Consider the following 25885-nt stretch of genomic DNA (forward strand, 5'->3'; position numbering starts at 1 on the left):
TGCTCTGCAGCTGGTCAAGGTTCCCTACATTTCCTAATAAAGATGTGCATGTTAGGAGCAGTTACTGTGGCTCTTTAAAGTAAAAGTAGACTTCAGTGCTGTGGGAATAAAAGCAAGGTCTTTGGAGGGGAAGATTTATGGCTGAATCAACAAGATTTAAAAAGAGGACAACCCTGAGGAGAAAACCCAAGTTCTCCAAATTGACTGAATTGCCTTTTGTATCTCAAGGCTGAGATGATTATTTGTTTTTGCAAATAGAAATGCTATGTATATTAGACTCAAAACTGATAACATCTTAGAGCTTCCAGCAAAATAAAAAATGTTAAACATGTCTAGTGTAGAACCACATATCCAAACACTGATGAAACTCATATTACTCCTTACTCAACACAAATACACAACACATACCACAACCACCACCATTACCACACCACATCACATACGCCACTGAAACCCATTCAACTACTATCTGAGACCCTTCATACCTGGGAAGGGAACCTACTCATAGTTGGGTGCCCTTAATTCTTCATCAAGCTTCAGGGAGATGGTGGTTTACTACGATGCATTCAAGAAATGGACCTGTGGAAAAGCAAGCTTTTCTCACACATGAAGAATTAGGTATACCAATAAAATAACATATTCACATATCACAGTTTTCACTTTCTGTTACTAAGGACTTCCATAAAATCTTTCCATGTTGCAGGTCGGGAAATAGAGAATTGAGATTATAAAACTGAGTTACCCAATGTCACCCAATAAGTCAGCAAGCAAACTAATTTGAACACTTCTGGTTCTTCAATTACCAAGCCTCACCTCCCCTGTAGAATCCAAAGAATCCCCACGTAAGGCCATTGTACCATCTATAGCAATTTCATAGCAAGCAGGCCTCTCTGCAGGATAGCCAAAGTTTCATATTTGGAAAGGCTCAGGAAAAAAAATGTAAGCATTATACTCCTAGAGTCAAAAACAAAATAATGCCATGACATATGGTTTCACTGAGAAAATTCCACACAGTATTTATTTAGACAAAAATAATTTCAGTTTATGAAGTTGTACTTTAGAAGGAAATAAATAATCATGTCATGTCCCAATGGGACTACCCTCTGCCTATTATTAATAGGGACATTTTCACAGGGCTAATAAAGCTCACTGTTTTCCACTGAGCACAAAAACTGTTATTTTAAGATAAAAGTTAAGAGTAGTTTAGCTGAGATCATTCAAACTCCTATATGGTGATGTAATAATTACTCAGTGATATTATAATAACCTTAAACACATTGTAAAGAAAAATAAGGACTTCTGGGAGCCAAAATATGACAAAGCTTATCAAAACCACAGCCTCCTTTACTGGTAACATACCTTGATATGAGAGGAGCAGGCTAATATCATAAACTCATTTGATACAAAGAGTCCCTGAGAAACAAGAGAGGTACAATTAATTTGTTCAGATGCGTTTAAGCTGCATTCAGGCTAATTTCCCGAGTTTCCCCTTTTTTTTCCAATTAGATATATTTTTATTTATGTGTTTGCAGAGTACACAGCTTCAAACATACCAGGGGACTGTACCTAAATCATTTTTATAATATCATATTTAATGGGAAATTCAAATTTGAATTATTTTAACATTGAATACAAAAACTCATTCATATGACTCTAAATACGTATGACATGAAATATAACTGTGTCATTGCTGAACAGTTAAAGGTAACAGTTTATTTCATATTATTAGACATAGCAGACCTGCCATTCCATTTCTATAAAATAAAAATGCATTGTAAAGTTTACATTGATCAGTAATAATAACAACACATTAGTAGTAGTAACAACATATTACCTAAAATTATTGGTAATAATGTCCTAGGGCAAGAAGATTGTACAAACTTAAGAACTAGATTTTCTTTCAATCTTTTGCCAGATTCTTGAGAGAAAGAGAGGAGGAACAAAGTCACTATAGCAAAATGCTTTCTCAAAATTGTTTTCAGAGCAATTGAGGGGAAAATGAAAGAATTCCTTCTTTTTTTAAAAAAAAAAAAAACAGCGAGAAACAGAGGTATACAAAGTCTTAAGTTCAAATAATTGACAAAGCCTCTTTCACACAGCAAGTTCTGATTATGACACCACCACCATAAACAATTACATAAATTGTGCCACCTTGGCCGGGCACGGTGGCTCATGCCTGTAATCCCAGTACTTTGGGAGGCCGAGGCGGGTGGATCACAAGGCCAGGAGTTCGAGATCAGCCTGGCCAACATGGTGAAACCCCGTCTCTACTAAAAAAACACACACACACAAAAAGTAGCCGGGCGTGGTGGCACATGCCTGTAATCCCAGCTACTCGGGAGGCTGAGGCAGAAGAATGGCTTGAACCCTGGAGGCGGAGGTTGCAGTGAGCCCAGATCGCGCCACTGCACTCCAGCCTGGGTGACAGAGCGAGACTCTGTCTCGAAAAAAAAAAAAAAAACATTGTGACACCTTAAGTTGGCATAACAATTTGCAAAGTACTCAGAGATTGATTATCTTTCATAATTGTATAGTCTCATTATGTATTTAACCAAAAATGATAATCCCTGGCACATTTCAAGGGCTTTCTATGAATGAGACACTGCGTTAAGAGCACTACATGCATCATTTAATTCTTACAACCCTACGAGGTACGAATTAACAGACTCAGTGAAGTTAAGACAATTTGCCTCAAGTTATTTAACAAGTAAGTAGAAGGATCAGCCTCAAATCCAGTTTTATTTTAGAGTCCAAGCTCATAACTATTATATCGTAATGCCTTTGTTGAACTTTTAGGTTTCTCCTACTACTATGCGTTTATGGGTACTGTTTTCCTCCCTCCAAAAGCTGGAAGTCAGCTAGCACCGATCAATTGAAAGGTTAAGTGAGTTGTTAAACAGTTGTAGTCAGACAGGGACATTGCTAGAATTAGAAGAGAGGCCCCAGGAGTCCCGTTCACTGTGCATCCTATTCTGACTAATTATCCTAAGAAAGCAAAGCCCTTTCAGATGTGAAACTGTCTGTCTTTCCAGCTTCTCCTCCCCCTGCAGCAGGTAATTCTCATACATTTGGAGCCTCATTTCACAGAGAAAATACAGGCACAAGGGACTCAGTAAGTTTCCTCCAGGACAGCCAGGTCAGGGGTCAATGGTTGAGTTTCTATACCCCCTTTCCCTAATCTAATAACTAGTTCAACTCTGCTTTCTGCAGCACCTCTCTCTGCAGGCACACAACCCTGAAGATGCACACTAAGTGGGGTCTCAAAGGGAAAAAAGAAACAAGGGAGAGAAGGAGAAGGCAAGGAGGGAAGGAGAGGGAAGCAGAGGGAAAACAAAAGGAAAATAATTGTTTTTTGATTTTGTTAATAGGAGAAACAAAATTAATTAGGGAAAAAAAAGTACTTCAAATTAGCCTGTAAATAGCTATGCATATCATGAAGAAAATATAAAAATTGTCACATAGCTGGATTGCATGAATTTCCTAGAAGAATCTCCTTAAACAAAAAGTGGGGATAAAAATAAGCAGTGTAGTTTGCCTTTTAAACAGTAATCCAGTACAGACATACATGCCTTCATCCATCCTTTCATCAAAGAGGAATCCAACATGAAGCTCACTCTCAGAGAGTGTAATGTCTATTTGGGAGTTTAAATATTTAAATAAATACATGTAATTTAAATGTAAAAAAGATAAATTTCTTAAAACAAGTATAATTAAGAACTATGGGATTTCCCAAGAGAAAAAAAATTCTTCAACTTCAAGAAAAGGAGACTCTTCCTAAGGGAGATATGCATTGAAGAGCCTAAATGAATTTTAACATATAAATATTTTGGAAAAAATGATGGTGACTTAACCAAACATTAGGGTTTGGTTAAGATGAGACAACAGACAAGACGAGAAACCTGTGGAGTCTTGGTCTTGCCAAATCAAGTAACACACTTAAAGACCACAACTTTAATCAAAGTACCTTTAACTTAAGAAAATGATCTCTAGTACTAATGATAGTGAGCTGCGAGCATGAGGAAGGTGCTACTCAACCACAATATTTATCTGCATCTCCCCTTTCCCTTCCTACTGGTGATCTATACCAGTTGCCTGCATTTCCTTGATACTCATATACTCCTTAACTCCCCAAAATCTGTTTTTTCTCCCCACCAATATTGTCCTGTGGCCACAAATGTCACTAAGGACCTCTTTATCACAGTACGTTTTGATAATTCTCAACATACATTCCTTCAAACTCTTCCTTCACCTGGGTTCTATGACACTACTGTAAGAATTTTCAAACATACTGTTATCAGGAGAACCTTTCTTTCATATAAGATCTTGCCTAGAACTTCAACTGATTACCATAGCTTTATAGTAAGATTTAAAATCAGACAGTGTAAGTGCTCCAATTTTGTTCCTTTTCAAGATAGTTTTGACTATTCTAGATTATTGCATTTCCATAGTTTTTTAAATCAGACTGGAAATTTCTACCAAAAAAAACCCTATTGAGATGTTCTATTGAAATTGCATTGACTTAAATGTTAATTTGGAAGAATTGACATATTAACATTATTGAGAATGCCAATAATGGTTCTCTTTATGTTTCTTCTGATTTGGATTCATTAAGCTTCTTAGATCAGTGAATTTGTAGTTTTCACCAAATTTAGAAAATCTTTGTCATTATTTATTTATTTAGATTTATTTTATTTTCTATCCCTTCTACCTCTCTTTTCCTTTTGCTACTCCAACAACACAAATATTAGACTATATTGACTCGGAGATTACTATCTATCCATTTTTTCCCTTTTCTTTCTGTTCTTCAGTTTGGAGAGCTTTGATTGTTTTGTCTACAAGTTCACTGATCTTATCTTCTGCAAGGTCCAATCTAATATTATCTAGTGAAATTTTCAGTACAGATATTTTTTCTTTCAATTCTGTAATTTTTATTAATTTTTTGAAATAGTTTTCATTTTCCTGCTAGAATTTCCTATAACTTCTCTTGTTGCATCTGTCCTTTCCTTTAAAACCTTTAATATGCTTATAACAGTTGTTTTAAAGTCCCTATCTAGTGAATTTCAACATCTCTATCATCCATAGGTCTGTTTCAGTTGATGGCACATTTCGCTTTTTTTCTCAGGTTCTTGATTGTATGCTGGACATTGTGGTTGCCACGTTCTTGAAGGTGTAGATTTTGTTATCTTCCTTCCTTTAAAGGGTGTTGAGCTTTGCTCTAGCAGGCAATTAATTTACTGAAATAACAGTTTAATTTTGTTAAGCCCTGCTTTCAGGATCCATTCAGCGGATCTAGAGTAGCTTTACTCCAGGGCTAGAATATTTTATTCCTAAAGTGTGACTTTTCTGAGGTCTCAACTCAATGCCACAGCTTTAATCAAAGTACCTTTAACTTAAGAAAATGATCTCTAGTACTAATGATAGTGAGCTGTGAACACTCACTAATAACTGCACTGCTTATTTTTATCCCCACTTTTTGTTTAAGGAGATTCTTCTAGGAAATTCATGCAATCCAGCTATGTGACAAATTTTATATTTTCTTCATGATATGCATAGCTATTTACAGGCTAATTTGAAAATTAGCAGTGTTGAGCGGGGTTTCTCTACTCTAACCAGTCAGCATTTGAAATCTTCTAGTACCATGCTGTTCCAAAGTACTCCCAGTACCTTAGAGGCTATGTTCGCTTCAAGCCTCCCAGTAGCTATAGTCTGCCAAATCTCATAGAAATATACTCACTACATGATTTGTTAACTATTTGGCAAAAGACTCAAGCGACCCCTGCAGATTTCTAGAGTTCCTTTTCTGCACAGCTCTCTCCTCTTGGTATCTTTCCCTGCAAATTCCACCAGTATTAGCAGGCCTGAACTCTAATCTCTGATTAGGAACTGAGAGCACAGAGAAATGGATCCCAAAAAGAGATTTTTGGGTTTCCCTGAACTCAATGTCAGACAGAAAGCCACATTCCTTGTGTGTTTCCATTCGCTCAAGGATCACCACCCCCTCATTTTAGCATCCTGCCTCATGCTCATTTTCTAGTACCTAAACTTCTCTAAATCCAAAGTTTTCTAGAGTACTATGGGGCAAATTGTCTTCTTTTTATCTAAATTTCCCTTTTCAGGCAATTAATTTTGACTTTCCTTCACTCTGTTAAGTCATTTGCCATTCTCCCATTTACCTTTCATCTTCATATAATAAGGTTTGTGTTACAAATGTCTTTTCATTTTATCAAAGAAGGAGATTATACCTCTGTTTCTTGCTCTTTCATTTTACCTACTTGAAACAGGAGGCTCCCGCTTCTGTCCAGTTAAGGATCTATTCTTAACAACTATATTAAGCTTCACAATGACATTATCAACAATGTTTGCTTTGTTGCTGCTGTTTTCCAAGTTCTTTATTGATCTTTCTTGAATCCCATATCATCTTTTTTCTTGGATTCATTTACAGTTCACCAGAGTGTATTACTTTTTAGAGAGTACAAAAAGGAGAAAAACTTCCTAAATATTGTGTACCTTATATTTATTTAGTATTTTAGTGGGTATAGAATTCTAGGTTCAAAATCATTTCCCAGAGAACTTTAGTAGCATTATTTCAGACTTTCTTTTCCACTGACAAGGCAGATTAGATGTTCAGAGAAACCTCTTCAACTTACCACAGCCGAAATTTCTGGGTAAGACACTGGATGAGCAAAATAAAAGTAAAGGAATTTTTTTTTTTTGGAGGTAGAAATGAAGAGAAGCTTCTTTCTTCTTCATTTCTTCCTTTTTCTCTTTCTCCAAGTCTGTCATGGCGGTCCAGGCTTCTCTTTGATTAACATCGGCCCTAACATCCACAATGGACCGAATCAATCTTCTTCCCCAGACAAATATTCCCTCTTTGTTTTATACGCCACTCTTAACACTTCCTCTTGAGAGCCACAGATCCAAGCATATACACAGGGACAGAGAAAAAGAAAGGGAGAGAGAGATGGAAGGGAAATGTCTATATAGCAGTCCTTATTAATTTCCCCGATGTCTGTCCCCTCCTACTTGTGGAATTTCTCCCAGAGCTCCACTGAAAAGTGTACCTACATTCTAATTTCCTCTCAACTTGCTTTGGGTTGCGTTTATTCTACTGTGGATTCTCTACCCATCTAACCCAAACTGCTATTTGTGCTTCAGAGAACCCTCAAAACCTCTGATTGTCTTGGGGCACCCTGTAGTGTTCTCCGGCACTCTTTAGGATTTACTCTTCTTCGTTGTCTAATACCTTTTATCTTGTTTCACTGAATCACAGTGTGTGATACCTAGTAAGTATAGTCAATGTCTTGTGAAGGAAAAGAAAATGTTACATGTGCTAAAGTAAAATGATGACTATGTTGTATTTTTATAAATCCATTTATGCATTCAATAATTTTAATCGAAACCTATAAAAACTTTATTGTACTATGCTATGTACTAGGCCTAGCTCTAAGTCTTCGGAAAATAGCAGCAACAAAAGAAAGTCCCTCTTTTCAAGGAGCTCATGTTATAGTGTGCTACTATATTTTTTAAATATACAAGTTGAAAAACAATATAAATAATACAATAATATATTTGTGTGCAAATGGGTCCATGAACATGTATGTGTACGTGTGTATTTCCTTTCAGATGTAACTTTCAGGAGCTAATATTGAAGAAGTGGCATATGGGAAGGCTTTTTAAACTTTCTGTATTTGTATTTCTGCATGTATTTCTGTTTGTTAGTATAGTTGGTTCAGGCTCTTGGGACATACCAGGGAACAGAGCGGGCAAATCTTTCTGCCTTCTTGGAGATCATATTTTAGCAAGAAGAGTCAGACACCAAACAACAAACATAATAAATTAGTATCTTAAGTAGTATGCTAGCAGGTGATAAGAACTCTGTAAAAGCATGATATATGGGGTCAGTGGCAATGGGTTGCCATTTTCAATAGGGTGGCAAGACTTCATAGAAGAAGTAACATTTCAGCAAAAAGTTCAAGTGGGAGATTGTACTTGAAAAAGAAGGGGGGAAAGAATTCTAAGCAGAGGAAACAGCAAATGCAAAGGCTTCAGTGTGAAAGCATGCCTGGCGTGTTGCAGGAATAGCAAGAAGCCAGTGTGCCCAGAACAGAGCAGGTGAAGGTAAGAGAAATGAGAGACAAAGCCGGACAGGGCATTGGGGTGCGAGGTGAGGGGTGCAGGTAATGGCCCTTGAGGTCAGTAAAAGGACTGAATGTTATTGCGAGAGAGTCTGGGAGCCCTTCTTTCAGGAGAAGAGGGAAATTATCTGACATATTTTGAAAGGATCATTGTGGCTCTATTATTAAATAGAATAGACCAAACAGAGGTAGGGTTGGAAGCAGAGAGGAGGGCTGAGAGGCCTTGCAACAAACAGTAAGAGATGATGCCGATGATGACAGTAGCAGTAGAATTGCTGCAAGGTGGTCAAATGAAAGACAGAGCCAACAGAATTTCCTAACGAATCTGATGCGGGTTTTGGAAGGTCAAGGATGCCTCCATGTCCTGAGCACTAAAAGGACAGAGTTGCCACCAACTCAGTTCAGGACTATGGGGGAGGAAGTAGTGGAGATCAGTTGTTCAATTTAGAACCTGCTAAACTCGAGGTGCCGTTTTGATATCGAAGTGACAACAGCAGCAGACAGTGAGGTACAGGAATCTCACATTCAGAAGAGGTTGGGCATGGTGGCTCCAGTCTATAATCCCAGCGCTTTGGTAGGCCAAGGTGGGAGGATTGCTTGAGGCCAGGAATTCAAAACTAACCTGTGGAACATAGCGAGACCCTTGCCTCCACAAAAAATTTAAAACTTAGTTGGGTATGGTGGCACACACCTGTGGTCCCAGTTACTGCAGAGGATGAGGCAGGGGAATTATTTGAGCCCAGGAGTGTGAGGCTGCAGTGAACCATGATTATGCCATTGCACTCCAGCCTGGGTGACAAGAGCAAGATCCTGTCTCAAAAAAATAAGTAAATAAAATAAAAAACAAAGTTCAGGAGAGAATTCTGGATCAGAGATTCCAATCTGGAAGTCATGAGCATAGATAAATAGCATTGAAAATTTTGAAAAGGTCGTTTTGAAAAGCCAGCCCACAATTTTCCTTACCTACCACATTTAGTCTCCCACAAATTTGAACACTTTGTCCAACACAAGTTATCAAGTATTGAATATTGTGTGTGTCGCCTCTCCATTCCCTCTGCCATTTCCCTGCCCCAGTTATTCTCACCTGGCTGAGACGCTTCTACCTCTTGTCGGTTTACCAATCAGGTCATCCACACCTCACTGCCAGATTAATGTGACTACAGCTCACCTTTGATCAAGCACTGACTCCTTGGGGATTACTTGTCACCTGCTGCATAAAGGACCAAATGCTTACCTCTAGATCACAATCCAATCCCAGCCCACCTTTCCAAACCTACAACTCACCGTTCCCCTTCACACACACCATGCTTCTTGCTATTCCTGTGGGTTCTAGCCTCGGTGCCTTGTGCATGCTGTTTGCCCCACCAGAAATGCCTTTCCTCTGCATCCTGAATACCTAAACCCTGTCCTTCATGGCGTAGCACAAATGCCACTGACTTTAATAGAGCTTAGTTGGCTGCCCCATCTGAAGATGACCTTTCCCACCTCAGATACCCCTACTCTGTGAGAGGGGAAGACCATGGCAAACACGACACTTCCCAGAGTGAAGGCAGCAGGACAGATGCCAGTCCCAAGAGAAATTCTGGGAATGAAGAGTTCCACAGGCAAAGTTTAGGTAACAGTCCACACCACAGCACTCCCTAGAAATCCACATTATGTATTCATGTATTGAAGGATCGCAAAAGTTCTTTGGAAGGAAAACCTACGTAACTATTTTTTGTTGTTGTTGGTTTAAGCTTTTATTGCCAATCTTGAAAAGGAACATATTAACCAGTTATCTCATAATAAGAGGACAACTTGCATTTTTCTTAGAATCTAGTAGGCAGTCCTAAGGCCCTAAAGCATGTGGGAGTGACTTTTTGCTCACTTGGCTAAACCCCTCTCAATGGCAGGGAGCAATGGAAAGAAACATCTAGCTTATAAACACATCAGGACCTCAAATTGAGTTGTTGAGTCACTTTGATATTCTTTAACAAAGTAAGTACTGATCTTATCAGTCTTCCCACACTGCCTCACACCCTCCCATCTAGGTCACTAAAATATATATATATATGGAGTTTTTTGCTCTTGTCACCCAGGCTGGAGTGCAATGGCGCAGTCTTAGCTCACTGCAACCTCCACCTTCTGGGTTCAAGCGATTCTCCTGCCTCAGCCTCCCAAGGTGCTGGGATTACAGGCACCACCACACCTGGCTAATTTGGAGGGGGGTTTTTTGTTGTTTTTTTTTTAGAGACAGAGTCTCGCTCTGTTGCCCAGGCTGGAGTGCATTGACAAAATCCCAGCTCGCTGCAACATCTGCCTCCTAGGTTCAAGCTATTCTCCTGTCTCAGCCTCTCGAGTAGCTGGGACTACAGGCGCCTGCCACCATGTCCGGTTTATTTTTGTATTTTTAGTAGAGACAGGGTTTCATCATGTTGGCCAGGCTGGTCTCAAACTCCCAACCTCAGATGATCCGCCAGCCTCAACCTCCCAAAGTGCTCAGATTACAGGCATGAGCCACTTCGCCCAGTCAATTTTTTGTATTTTTAGTAGAGATGGGGTTTCGCCATGTTGGCCAGGCTGGTCTCAAACTCCTGACCTCAGGTGATCCACCTGCCTCGGCCTCCCAAAGTTCTGGGATTACAGGCGTGAGCCACTGCACCCGGCCGAAAAATACATTTTTTAAATTTTTTATTTCCATAGATTTTGGAGGAACAGATGGCATTTGGTTACACAAGTAAGTTATTTGGTGGTGATTTGTGAGATTTTGGTGCATCCATCACCGGAACAGTATACACTGAACCCAATTTGTAGTCTTTTATCCCTCACCCCCTCCCACCCTTTCCCCTGAGTCCCCAAAGTCCACTGCATCATTCTTATGCCTTTGCATCCTCATAGCTTAGCTCCCACTTACGAGTGAGAACATACTATATTTGGTTTTCCATTCCTGAGTTATTTCACTTAGAATAATAGTCTCCAGTTCCAACCAGGTTGCTGCAAATGCGATTAATTTGTTCCTTTTCATAGCTGAGTAGTATTCCATTGTATATACACACCACAATTTCTTTATCGACTTGTTTACTGATGGGCATTTGGATTGGTTTCATGTTTTTACAATTGCGAATTGTGCTGCTATAAACATGCGTGTGAAAGTATCTTTTTCGTATATTAACTTCTTTCTCTCTGGATAGATACCCAGTAATGGGATTGCTGGATCAAATGGTAGTTCTACTTTTAGTTCTTTAAGGAATCTCCACACTGTTATCCATAGTGGTTGTACTAGTTTACATTCCCACCAGCAGTGTAGAAGTGTTTCCTTTTCTAGTGTTCCAAGGTTCTCACACAAGGAATTCTTGAATTTGGAATTGGGGACCAGGATCATAGTCCTGATTAAGCAGTTGTTGGTGCTGGTCTTCCCCAGGACCAGGCCCAGATAACCACACATGGTAATACTGGTGTCATGTTTTTCCCAGGCCAAGGTAGGGAAATTGTACATCCCAACATGGGTAGGGTAACCATGCATCACATATGTATGACAAGTTGTTCTGTTCCCAAGCCCAGGTAGGGTAATCACACACCCCAACAAAGGTGACATATTATCCCAGCATAATTATTCATTGTGAACCTTGCACTATCAAAAGCATCCTGGTTTGGGTGATAAATTATACAGTCACTTAGTTATAAGCCCTTCACCTATAGACTTCATTATATCCAGTTCCTAAATCAAACCAAACCACCCTAACGAGAGTAGAACCTAGAATTAACAATTTTCCCATTACATAGAATGTTGTTTTTCTGGACTCCAGGTCACTGTGTGCCAGCCATAGTTATTTCCTAACTTCCACCATATTGATCCAGTCGATGTGACAGGATGTGTGCCTGAGACTCTTATTCTATTCTTTAGGGTCCCACTGGAGCTAAATGTAGTCATAACTTCAGATGAATTTGCCATAAATCCCTGCCGTTGTTCCCCCATGCACTCCTGGCTACTTGATAGGGTCCTGCTCCCAATAGACTGTTCAAAACTATGACATTATCACTAACACTTGAGTGTAACACATCACATCTGAAACCTACAACGATGGTACCCATCTCCTCTTTACCCCCTCAGGAATGGAGTTCCCTACACACTGGCACTAGCCTTATCACACATTCCTGGTTTCTGAATGGCTTACTTCCCCCACAATGACTATAGCCACATGGGTTAGGAGGCCAGATAACTACCTGTGTGACCTTTATCAATCACCCCTCATTATCAATCTCAGTTAACTAATCTCTGAAATGAGCTGGCTGGTCTGGATGGCATCCAACACTCCACCCAGCCATGATGAATTGACTCTATGTACCCTTTTTTTGAAACTTAACTACTTCCACGTAAGGCCTCACTTCCCAAATATCTCTTAAAGGTGGGGTCTCTTTCCATATTATTTTTTTTAATCTCCTTCAGAACATGGTAGAGAACTTTGAACATTGTTGAAACTCAAATGTCACATAAGGATTTTTAAATGACTGAGGCATTTAAGCCTAAAAAATTTCAAACTTAGACTTTGAGATGATGGGAAATTAAATAAATCTAAGAAGTGAAATGATCTGGTCAAAGCAGCAAGCACTATAGAAAAATAAACTCATATCATTTTCTAGCACTATGACTAGTGAACTAGCACTGCCAATAATGGCTAACATTGGACACTTACCATGTGTGAGATGCAGCTCTCAGTGGCTCACACCAACCCTATGAAGTGGGAACTACTATTGTTCCTACTTTACAGATGAGAAAACTGAAGTACAGAAGGGTTAAAGAACCTGACTGAAGTCCCCCAGGAAGCAAGTGATGTATTCAAACCTGGGCAGTCTAGCTCCAAAGTCCATGCACTTAAACACTAGGTCAGCCTGCCTCTCCCTCTCTTTCACAAGCATTTGCTCACCTAAGCATCCCAACACCACCAGGTTATTACGCGCCCAGCAGAAACTGAAGCCCAGAGAGGCTTAAAGATCGCCCAGTGTCCCACAGCAGTCTCAGCGCACGACAATACACTTGTGAAACGTCACTGACAGCTGACTGTTGAGAAACAGGCACAGAATAAAGTGGAAGTGCCATTGGGGGACAGCGGCTCTGGAGAGAATTAAAATTGGCAGTAAATTGAAAGGAAGAGGTGTTTGTGGGGGACACAATGAAGCGAGAAGTGACAGCCCCGGGCTATCACCTGAACGGAAGGTCAAGGCAAGGGAGAAGCCTGCAGAGGCGACAGAGTGGATGGTGAGGACCCAGGAGCATGGGAAGGTAGGCACGGAACAGTTTAGGAAGGACAGGAAAAAAATGTTGTTTGCCATCACATACATGTTTAGCACCAGTACAAAAGTTATAGAAAAACACACATTTTGAAGCCAGGGAGCTGACTTTTGGATTAGGACGGTTTGACTGAAGCAGCATTCACAAGAGAATCTGGTATGGCGAGTGCCACATAATAGGCACTCAATAAATGTTTGTTCCAAATAAAAGAGACAAAAAGAGAAAAATCTGAGAACTGCTTTCATAAAGAGAAAGACACCTAAGGGAGTAGGTGCTCAATAAATATTATTTTTTATCTGTGTGCTGTGAGAAGCCTGGGGAGCTGTAAAAGATTACCTGATCCATTTCCAAAGAGCCCTGAGCCTCTGATTGCAATTCTTGCAAATTCCCGGGGAAGGCTGTGGAATTCCTCTCTGGGGACTTACAAACACACTTTTAGAAGAGCCACTTGGAGGGAGTGGTTTAGACAATTTCAAAATGGATGAACTGAGGCAGCGAGGCTAGACCAAATGACCCTGTGGTCCTTTTCATTTCTGATGTCCATGTAATCCCCTCAGAAGCTGAAGTTTCCACCCTACTCCCCCATGGCACAGAGATGAGCCGAATGGACCTGCAGACATTGCTGTCCCAACAAGCTGAGGATGGCTGAGTGATTTGGGAACCTTCCAGTAGAGCCGGGTTAAATCGCAGGCCAGTTATTTTGTGAAGAAATAAACCACAGAGAGCCCCTTTCAAACATGCATGCAGAAATCAGGACAAAATGCCAAGGAGATTATCTGCTCAGAATTTGCTTTAAAAGAGCCTGGGCAGCACTCATTTATTTTTGGGAAAATATATGATTAACCAGAGTTAACTATGAATTCAGATATTGTGCATTAGACCAGCTCCTCAAAGTTTGAGCGCATTTAATATTATATATCGCTGCCATTTGGACTAAATTGTTTTTTTAATGTACACAATATTACAAATTTAATTTGAGCTGTTTGAATCAGTCTGTAAAAAAGATTTGATTATACCTGAGTGTTCTGGCCCCAGCGTTTCCGTATCTCAGTAATCTTGACGGTAATTGGCTGATTGGGCGTCTCACACTCCATCTCTGCCTCAGTTTCCATGGTAATGTTACAGGAGCTATTATAGATGAGAACTTCATCTCTTTCCACTTTAGGGCTGAAACGAGAGGGGAGGTTAAATGGGGTGTCATCAATCTTAATGAAATGCAATTATTTTTACTCTTATTAATCATTGCAAGCCATTAGCTTGTGGCAACTACAGGCCACCATTTGTCAAATTTTGCAAATTTCTGTAATTTTGTTTCCATTATTTTATTGTTTATTTGTTTTTCCTTTTATCTGCACACCCTGCAATGAAAATGCACATGGTAAATATCTTTCACTGAGGCCTTTCTCTTTTCTGAATCTATTAAAAACATTAGCAAAAGGTACCTCTAGCCTAGCTTAACAAGAAATGCACGGACAATCCTTCCAGTTCCCAAAAGGGAAACAAATGTTGGGGAGAGTTTTTGTTTTTATTTTTTTTCTTTTCCCCTTCCCTCTTCCTGCTCTTACTCATACTTAGTGTTGGGGGAGTAATTGCCTGAATCCCCCTAGGGCAGATGGAGAAATTGGAAAACCCACACAACTGGCTAACTGGTCCCTAATTCCAACTGTGAAAAAATGAGCTCATTTAGGCTTTCAATTCCCTCTCCCCAGCTGATGGCAATGAGGCTCTGTTGCTAGCAGTGGAACATTAACTTAGTAAATTAATTAAACTTACTTAACAGCCCAGACTAAGGAGATTCGATATATGTGCCAGTTATACTACCAGCCACTCGCTTTAAAAGTCCTCTTGCTTTAAGGGGAGAAGCCAGACTGGATTTAAGATAAAAAACAGCAGTGTAGCGTTACAGAAAGTCTAAAAATATGCCATCTAGAGAAGGTGAGGGCATGGATAGTGAAGGGTGTCATCCTCAACAGGTGTGATATTTATTCAAGAATCATCCTGGTTGTAGGCATATTTGCAACTAACTAAAAAATTATCAGTAATAATAATGCATGATGTTTCATATTTGTCAACAATCTCATATGTATGATCTAATTTCAGCCTATAAATTAGGAAGAGGTATAAAAAATGTAACCCAAAGAGATTAAGAGATTCTCAGAAAGTCGAACACAGAACTATGGTAGCTCTGAGGTCAAAACCAGACGGTCCTGTTTCCCAGAGCAGTGCTCTCAAGTTTTGAAATGCTGATTGAACATCAGCCAGGAAGATGGCAGATCCCATGGGAAGACCAGGAAGGGTGGAGACAAGGGCAAAAAGGTCGCCAGTTGAGACACTGTACACCGTGTCAAACCTTATCATCTTTTTTCAAATCAATGTCAAAATGTTTTCTTCCACAATTTGCTAGAAATAATGAGCAGGATAACTAGTACATCTCACCACTTAATCTTCTCTTCATGCTAAAATGTTCTCCACTCTGTATCTACCTAAGGCATGATTTCCAAACCCAAAGTCCTCTAGACCTAATAATGTAGATTGTCAATATGTTAACATCATGCCACTCAGATCTGCAGGCAGATTGTTTGGGCTGACCCCTGGGGCTCTGGTCCACCTTTATTTGAGCTTCCTTCTCACGGCACCTGACACTGTGTTCATTTTGAAGGCCACCATGCTTATACTTAGATAGTGGTCAACTCAAAGTCTCAGAGCTGCAGTTTTCTGAGGATTTCACCATGCTGTGCTTGTTCAGACGATTTTCTGAGAAGCACTGGCATGTAAAGCTTAGGCTCGGAAGCAGATCAGCTGGATCTGAATCCCAGGGCAGATAGTTACCATCTACATGACATTGAAGACATTACTTCGCTAAGCTTTGGTTTCCACATTTATGAAATGGAGTTGCCAATAATCGAGTACCTATTTTGTGGAGGTGTTGAAGAAACTGAGCAAAATGAAGCATATAAACCGATTAGCATGGAACCTGGCACACAATAAGAACCCAATAAAGGCAGCTCGCGTTATAACTGTTAGAGGTAGTAGTGTTAGTAGTATTATCGTTAAAAATGTAAATGTGAAAGTTTACATTTATTATTGTTACATTTCTCTCACTGGTTTAGACCCATTGCTCAAATTCATTTTGAATCTGTAGCCTGTGATCTAGCTGTAAATCCATTCACTGATCCTTCGTCCACAGGGCAGACAAAGTCACAGGATGAATCCATCCTTTTCTCCTGGAGCGTCAGTCATATTCCAAGATTCAGAAAGGAAAACCAAAGTAATTTAACTTTTAAATTAAAATGTAATGTAATATTTAGATCAATATAGAAATGTGATGGAATCAAATGCAAAATTCACGCAGACTTTTAAAACTCCTCACCTCAGAGCAACTTGAGGCTTGCGTCAGGCCACTTTGGGCTTTGCACCTAGAACCTTTTTTTGCTACTGGGGGTAGAAAAGTTGTTGGAATAGTTTGTGAGGGTCTCCCTCTATATTTATATCATAAATCACTTATAAACCTATCAGAAAGGAAATGAAGTTAGTTTCCCGCACCATCACATTCTTCGTGAATCAGTTTCCAGATGGCTACTTTCATTTCTGAAGGCTCACGAACTATCTGATGAATAGTTCATTCTAGAATTTTGTCAGGGATAACATCAAGTTTAGTTGTCTAAATTTCCAGAATTCCTCCTTTTCTTAGGTTCGTAGGATATCTGCCCACCACCTCTGTTATGTGACCCCTTCGCATGGTTCATTGCCAGCAGTAGGTCCTCAATCGTAAGAGTGAGTTTTTTGTACCCAGTTTATGAATAATCTCAGACTACAGACTTGAATTCAAGGAAAGTAGTGACCAACTTCCTTTTACAGCCTTTCTTGGCCTTGGGCTTCCACTCTTCTCATAAACCTTCTTATGCCCTTTCCTGACTCTTCACTGGCAGAGGTACAAGTAAAATGGGCTGAGTCACTCTGCCCTCTGTTTGCCTGTTAGAAACCGACTGTTTTCGCGAAGCATGTTATTCTTGCTCTGAAAAGAATTAAACCCCTTTCTGTTAGCTTGGACTTTTTGTTTACCAGCTTCAGCTCACACTTCTTTCCATATTTGTAACTACCTAGCTAGAAATTTTTTTCATTAAAAAGCCATTTCATCACCAAAATTAGCTGAGACACCAGGATATCCAAAATAGATTAACATTTACAAAACTTCAAAGCTCCTAAGTAGCTAGCTACTCTTCCATGGTTCCTTCCACAATAATCCTATGAGTTAAGAAGCACAGTTGACCATATTTAAATATAAATATAAGCATATATATATGCAACATAAGCATATATATATAGACAGAGAGATCGATATATGTACAGATATAGATACAGATATACATGCATACACACTGCACACACACAGAAATATTTATTTTGGGGCATGTGGTTAAAAAATATTGGGTAAAAATGGTGGCAAAGATTGTTCTAGAACCTAAGACTCCTGACTCCCAAACTATCATTCTTTAGTTGATCTGATTAGATCCTAAAGTAAGCAAGTAACCTTGGCTGTGCTCCTTAGGATAGGGAGGGAAAACACTTTGCAGGAATTCTCTCTCCCTCACTTCCCCTGAAGGAAGTGCTTCCTGTGGCTCTGAAACCTCACTGAACCCACACAGCTCAGCCAGGGCTCTCACACTGAGGCTGCCAGCACAGCATTGCACTAAGCATACTGTGTCAGAAGCCTTGACTTCCAGTCTCGATGCCGCCATGGCTTGACTGTGTGACTTTGGGAAGTTACTTAATCTTCACTTAGAAGAGATTCCAAACTCTTTACTTTGGCCTTCAATGCCTCACATATCTCTCCGAGCTCATCTGGGGCCACTTTTCCTCCTTCTCAATCTACTCCTACCCTCCTGGCCTCTGAACAGTCATAAAACTCAACAGTTCTTTTGCATTTGCTGCTGCCACTGCCTGACCCTCTATAAAGACACCTGCTTCTCTCCCTAACATAAAAGACTTCTTCAGAGAAGCCTCCTCTGAGTACACTCTCTAAAGTAACCCCCCTTTTTCTATCACTTGATAGCACTTATCACAACACGTGATCATCCTGTTTATTATCTGACTTTCTTCTCTGCCCTTAAGGGCAGGGACTTTCATGACATCCACCAATGAGCCACCAGTACCTGTCACAACACCTAGAACAGTGTAGGAATGTGATCAATACCGGACAGATGGATGGATCATGGATGGATGGATGGATGGATGGATGGATGGATGGATGGATGGTTGGTTGAATATACTGGATGGATGGATGGATGGATGGATGGATGGATGGATGGATGGATGGATAGATGGATGGATGGATGGTTGAATATACTGGATGGATGGATGGATGGATGGATGGATGGATGGATGGATGGTTGAATATACTGGATGGATGGATGGATGGATGGATGGATGGATGGATGGATGGATGGTTGAATATACTGGATGGATGGATGGATGGATGGATGGACGGACGGATGAATAGACAGGGTACAATTTTTGCCACAGATGCACTTCTCCCTTCCCCATAGTTGTTATGGATCTCAGGGAGATACAGCATTGTGTTCCCTGAAAAAACACATTAAAAACTCAATGAAGAAAATAAATATGGTCAGTACTCCAGCCACCTAGAGATAGGCACCATCAACATTCTTGGATATATCTTTCCAGCCTTTTCTCTAGTAACCTATATGTGTACAAACATACACACTATGTACAACAGTAGGATCAAATTGATATACTCTTTTGAGACCTATGATTTTCACTTCTCAATATATTATAAATATCTCCCTGTCTGGTTAAATATTCTACATCCTAAGTTTTAAAGGTAACTTTAAAAATATCATTTGGATACATTCTTTATTACTAAAATTTGTCTCATTGCAAATTTTTTTTGATACCTGAAACTTCAAAGAACATAATTGTTTATAAATATTACACATTTCTATCTGCTTTCTTAAAGTAAAATCCTAGAAGAGAAATTGCTGGGTCACAGAGTGTAAAGAATTTAAGGTTATTCGTGAATCGGCAAATTGTCCTCTGACACTTGCACTTCCCACTGGCAACAAAGACCATTGCCAGTTTCCTCCACTCTCATCCCCACTAAACTTTGTTTGTTTAAATCATAGGGCACTTATTGTAATTCTTACTCAAGAAAACATACCCACTTTTGCCTACTGCAATAGTCAGAACATTGAGCAGCACTACTGAAATAACATTCATAGGGAAGGGTATAACTGCTAATGGGGTCTGAGGCTCAGTTGCCTCAGCCGCCCCATACAGTGAAGAGGAAGAGCATGGAAGAACTCCAAAGGAAGAGTTTTGTGAATTCAGATGAAGTCCCTGAATTCAATGGAGCCAGGAACTACTGACATGTACTTTCTGGTGTCCAGCATCAGTAAGTTCTGAAATCTAGTCTCACCTGAGTACAATACCCAGTGCCCCATCTCCTGTGTGAGCTAAGCAGAGTTCTTCTTGCCCTTTCAGAAAGCAACCAGCCAAGGAGTTTCCTCTTTTCCTCCAGCTAAACCTAAACCTCTGGTGCCCAATTCACACTAAAACACAAACTGTCTCAGGACATCCCAAAGTCAGACTGCCATGAAAAGAGCTGGTTATCTCTTTCACTGTGGGAAAGTAGTCTTGTTTAGTTTCATATTTTATAAGAAAAGAGGCTGGGCACAGTGGCTCATGCCTATAATCCCAGCACTTTGGGAGGCCAAGATGGGTGGATTGCTTGAGCTCAGGAGTTTGAGACCAGCTTGGCCAAAATGGTGAAACCCCGTCTCTACTAAAAATACAAAAATTAGCCGGGCATGGTGGTGCACACCTGCAATTCCAGCTACTCGGGAGGCTGAGGCATGAGAGTACCTTGAACCTGGGAGGCAGAGGTTGCAATGAGCCAAGATCGTGCCATTGCACTCCAGCCTCGACGACAGAACAAGACTCTGTTTCAAAAAAAAAAGAAAGAAAAAGAAAAAGAAAAGAGGCCTTCATTAGATAATCAAAGGTAGCCACTCTATTTAGGTAAGAAATAAAGACGTTTACATGACAATATTCAACCATGAGACACCGCCCTGTGTAGGAAAGGAACTCCTTGCTGAAATGAAAGCAATCCAGAATTACTAACATAGTCACACTTCTTTTTTATTTGTTTAGAAAAGGGGGGTTAACTTGGAAAGTTGCAGTATTCATTTGTCAGGCTCTTTTTTAAGTTAAAAAAAAAACCCTTATATGCCTATGGCTTCTAAATCCTGGATCTACAGTAATTCCGCCTATGCAACCCTCCTTCTTTTGAATAAACATTGTACAATCTTCTGGATTTCTCTGTGACTTTTTTTCATACTTGTGAATCTGTTTGGAAAGAAAAGAAAAAGGAAAGCGGGGAAAAAAGCCTTCTGTTTTTCATAATGTCTAATCTTTATCCCCATTGCCATTCACCAGATGTTGCTTTGGATCGGAAGATAAATATTAAAATCTAAGCAAGAACAAAGCGAGCTGTTTACTGGGCAGATTTTTCAGATGTTCTCTTGAACAGTTGAAAAAGACAGGAGATGCTTTGATATGCAGGCTGGCTGGAATCCACAATGGAATGGGCCCTCCAAGAGAGTTGTAGCCCCTACCACGGCTGCCAGTCCGCATCCACCCAGCCTACACTCTCTGATGGCTCCATCAGTCCATCGGCCAAGCATTTGTGGGGAAGTTCAGGGAGGGAGAAGGTAAGGTTACCTGACAAAGAGGCCCGAGAACGATGGAAACATTGACTTCGCCCAATGATCTGGCACAAAGAGGTATTGGGAACTTTCCTCACAAATGTAGAGGTAAGGCCACGATTCGAGCATTCGCTCTGTCCCCACGGCAACTGTCAAATCACACTGCACATAGGTGTGTCTGGCAGCCTCACAGCTGTCCTCCTCATGCTTCAGGCCACACAGGAAAGCCAAGGACACTGCAGGAAACAGTCACCGTTAGGAAAGAACCACAGAGAGAACCGAAGGCCTCTAGTCCGTTTCACAAATGAAGTTCCTGTGTCCTCCCTTGACCAATAGGAATATGAAGTTAGCAGTTTACTTTTTTTCATATGTATTATGTATGTGTAATGTACACAGAAAAATGCAAGTATCATTTTTGTAAAATATGAATAATCATCATAAAAAACCTCTGGAAAATTTCCCAGCCAACGTAAGATATAAAACACTTGTAATACACTTAAATCTGTGTGTTTCTCCCCAAGTCCGTCCCTTTCCTCCTCATTCTCAGAAATAACCACTTGACGTTTTTTAAATAGTTTTATCACACACGTTTGTATCCCTAAACCAGAGATTGAGTTTTACTTGGTTTTGAACTTTATAAAATATGATACAAGATAAAATATTCTTGGGCCTGCTTTTTGCATTCCATATTATATTTTCAAGATTTATCCACATTACTACATATAACTATTGTTAATACATTTTCACTGCTGTTCAATATTGTATTGCATGAACCTACCACAATATATTTATCTATTCTCTTATCAACAAACTTTTTGGTATTTCCCAGTTTTTGCTACTAAAAACATGCACAAAATTTCATTTAGGGTGCATGCCTATCAAGGAAATTTCTTATTCAAAGAGTAGGTACAAGTTCAACTTTACAAAATAGTGCCATACTGTTTTCCAAAGTAGTTGTGCCATTTTGTGTTCCTACCGGCTGTATTTGTAAGTTCCCATTACTCCATATAATTACAAGCACTTGAAATTATCAGACTCTTAATTTTTGCCAATCAGGTGTGTAAAATAGCATTTCATTGAGGTCTTAATTTGCGTTTCAATCATTACTTTTAGGTTGACCAATTTTTTTTTTTTTTTTTTTTTTTTTTTTTGAGACAGAGTTTTGCTATGTTTCCCAGGCTGGAGTGCAGTGGCACAATCTTGCCTCACTGCAACTTCCGCCTCCCAGGTTCAAGCAATTCCACTGCCTCAGCCTCCTGAGTAGCTGGGACTACAGGTGCACACCACCACGCCCCGGCTGACTTTTTTGGATTTTAGCAGAGACAGGGTTTCTCCATGTTGCCCAGGCTGATCTTGAACTCCTGAGCTCAGGCAATCCACCTGCCTCAGCCTCCAAAGTGCAAGGATTACAGGCGTGAGTCACCGTGCCTGGCCAAGTTGACCAATTTTTTATGTTTGGTAACAGCTCATGTTTTCTCTTCTATGAAATTCCTGTTTCTCTCATTTGCCCATTTTTCTATTGGGTTGTTTGTCTCATTGACTTGGATAAGTTTGTGGATTTCTTGATTTTCATATAATTATAAACATTAACATGTTATAGAGATAAAAAGCAAGTATTTGAAGCACTCTGACTCTCAGGTCATTATTTTCTGAGTCCTGACACACATATAAAAAGCACATCAAGAGGCAGACTGGGAACAATCTTTAACTAGAAGATGAACAAAGCTCCACATGAGATGGTTCAGGAGCAGCTCTGTCTGAAAACCTTAATAAAGAGGGAAAAAGAACAAATCTCTGTAGCCCAATTCCTCTGTAGCAAGCCTGCCCATGTGAGTATGCAAGAAAGGTTATCAAGGGCCGTGGGCTTAGACCTGTGCTTCCCCGCCTCATTACAGTGCTGCAGCAAGGGTTACGTGAGATCAGTACATACAAGAGGGTTTGTAGTTATGCAATCATGCCCAAAGAGTACTATTGTTGCTGTTATATTCTAAAGCACCTGGCACCTAGGAGGTTGGCTGTGAATGTGTTTTGAATGAATTAGAGCAATAAAAATGACTGACAGTAGGACTCATGTATGAACAGACAAAACATAAGAACTTTCCAGTTAGTAAGCCCTAAGGCAAATAAAAACAAGTTCCACACCTATAAAATAATGAATTCATTAAAGGTGATTAAGTAGATGCAAATTGACAAGCTGGATTATGAAAATCACCCAGGGCTGGGGATCAAAATCCACGGGTTTTACTCAGAGTTTTGCCACTAAATAGCTGTGTGACCTTAATCACTTTCACTTTCCCTGCCTTATGGAAAAGTTAAAGTTTCCATGAAAACGTCATGTGGTATAATTCAAGGTATAAATGCAAGAAAGCCAAAGAGCAAAGATTTTGCTCATTTTAAACACACACAAAGTATTAGTTTCACCTAACAGGATGTTTTGGCAACTCATTACAAGAACAAGTAAAGTTCTCCTATTGTTAGAAGTACAATTTGTGGGGATGGTAAAAATGGGTGACCCCCAAAATAGCAAAAGCACATTTGTAGAGCCCCCTGCTTTAACTCCCCCTGCCCCACACATGTAAAGAAAACATATTAGTCCTGTGGCACCGGCATAAACAAAACAATAATTAGGAACGTTTGAGTTCAGGGTCATTATCTGTAACCTGGAATGTGAAACATCACTCTATTGTACAAAGTCAAACTGAAGAAAAAAACTCAAAGCATGGGTCAGAATTCAAAGCGACCTTGGTAAATGAGAGAAGTTAACAGAAATAAACAAAAGAACAAATGAAAAGAGTAAGATAGTAAACTACAAAAGAAAAAAGGAAATCATATAAATATGAGGAAAGTCCAGCTGTGTGCAGCCATGGTAGAAACACGTGCGTGCACACACGCACCCCTTGGGATAACAGTGGGGAACAGAAAGCTTATTAACCAGCAAGACGGCACTATAATTTTACAAACAAATATGGGATCAGACGATACACAGGCATCTTATGATGTTACCCAATTTGACCAGAACTTGCTTGTATAGAACAGCTTCCTTGTTTGGAGCTTCAAATCAGAAAAGAATGTAGGATTTCAGAGAGGGCTGAGAAGTGAGATACTAAAATGCTTACTTGGAAAGTTTCTGATTCAGTAGGGCCCAAGAGTTCACATTTCTAACAAGCTCCCAGGTGAGGCCCCTGCAGCTGCTGCTCCAGGAAGCACACTTCCAGATCCACTGCCATAGAGGAACTGGTTCCAAAGAACCACCCGCTGATTCAGATTGAAAAAATTAGAGTAGGGGAGCATCCATTAGGCAGAGGATGGATTTCTCTGAGAAGAGCAATTGCAAAACACTAGTAAAGGTTGCTGCTGGGAAATTCTCCTCTGAAAAATCTTTAAAAATACAAGTGATTCTTAGCTAACTTGGTTGTACTCAATCCTGTCTGAAAATAGAGAAATTAGTAGTAGTTTCTAGTAATGTCTAAGACATATCCCCTTTGACAATTTGATGTCCATTATAGACCTGCTTCCTAGGGAAAAAAAAAAAAATACACAATCATATACTCGAAATGCTTCATCCAGTTTCAGCAGGTTAACAGAATCCCCAAATCCCATCTTGGATCTTAAGTAAGAAACCTCTGGAATTGGCTCTCACAATTCCCTCCCAATCTTTAGACATTCTGATTGAAAGTCTTTTAAAAGACTTTTTTATGAAAGGAAAATTAGTTAAATTATGCATTTCTCTAGAGTAAGTGTGCATTGCACAATCAATGAGTGTTTGGTGACACCTAGTGGCCATATAAATAGTTACAGTTTCCAACTCTTCCTCTTTAAAAAAATCAAGGAATGTTGAGTTCTTTTCTAAATCTTTCTAAACACAATAATGTTTTCATTATTCTTCCCCTAGAAGTTATAAAACCTAAACTATCACAACTTACCTGACCCTGAAACTTCATTGACTTTTGTCTTATACTAGTTGAAATTAAGTGTTTTGAAATAATTACACGGGGCTTTTAAAAGTATATGAATTTGAGCAGTGTATATGTGAAAGCTTTTTTAAAAACTGTAGCAGTATTAGTTAAAAATTAGAGCCTATAAATGTGCAATCTTAGCTTTCTGTTTCCACTGTTTCCCAATCTTTCATTTATTCCTCATCAAGCATTAATTTTGCACATATCCTCGACAACACTGTTCCAAGCTGAGGAGGTAGAGCAGTGAATCAAACAATGTTTTCAACTTCAATCTTCTATTGTGTCCTAAATTTCCCATTGTGGAATCTATCTCTCTTCCATAATGTTGTGTTTATATACATGATGATAATAGGAAACTCAATTTCTAGCATTTTAAACAAAAATTTTTTTCTCCTCCCCTTCTTCCTCTTCCCTCTTCCCCCTCCTCCCTCTCCTCCTTCTCCTCTTTGTATAAGACAACACAGCACAAACTTCCATCACAATAGCATTATTCATCATTAAATTCTCGTCCAAGCTCAGGTGATGTGGTGCTTTTATCATTTTGTAAATCTTTAGCCCACATTCAAGTTGCAGACAAATAAGTTAGGAATAAAACTTACAACACTACACAGAAAGGAGGTATGTAAATGGTTAAGTGCACCGGTACAAGATTTACGATTAGGCAAACAAGATAATCACCTGGCTCAATATGAGCTATCTCAAACGCAGTAAGGTCCTGTAGCAATAACAGGGATTTCTTCCTTCTGACTCTTTTTTCCTGAAGCTCAGTGGGGTATTACCATGTGTTGTGAATCCCCAAGC

The 25885-nt window shown here is 39.7% G+C and overlaps 1 protein-coding gene across 1 annotated transcript in view; it reads right to left on the reverse strand.

Moving 5' to 3' along the window:
* Positions 1–25885, reverse strand: part of PKHD1 (PKHD1 ciliary IPT domain containing fibrocystin/polyductin) — a 455948-nt gene that overhangs the window by 366038 nt on the left and 64025 nt on the right. The window contains 2 exon segments of the mRNA XM_007972274.3: positions 14421–14571; positions 21145–21364. Coding sequence (XP_007970465.3) covers positions 14421–14571; positions 21145–21364 — 371 coding nt within the window.

This window comes from Chlorocebus sabaeus, chromosome 17, assembly GCF_047675955.1.
Source record: "Chlorocebus sabaeus isolate Y175 chromosome 17, mChlSab1.0.hap1, whole genome shotgun sequence".
NCBI classification, from domain to species: Eukaryota; Metazoa; Chordata; class Mammalia; order Primates; family Cercopithecidae; genus Chlorocebus; species Chlorocebus sabaeus.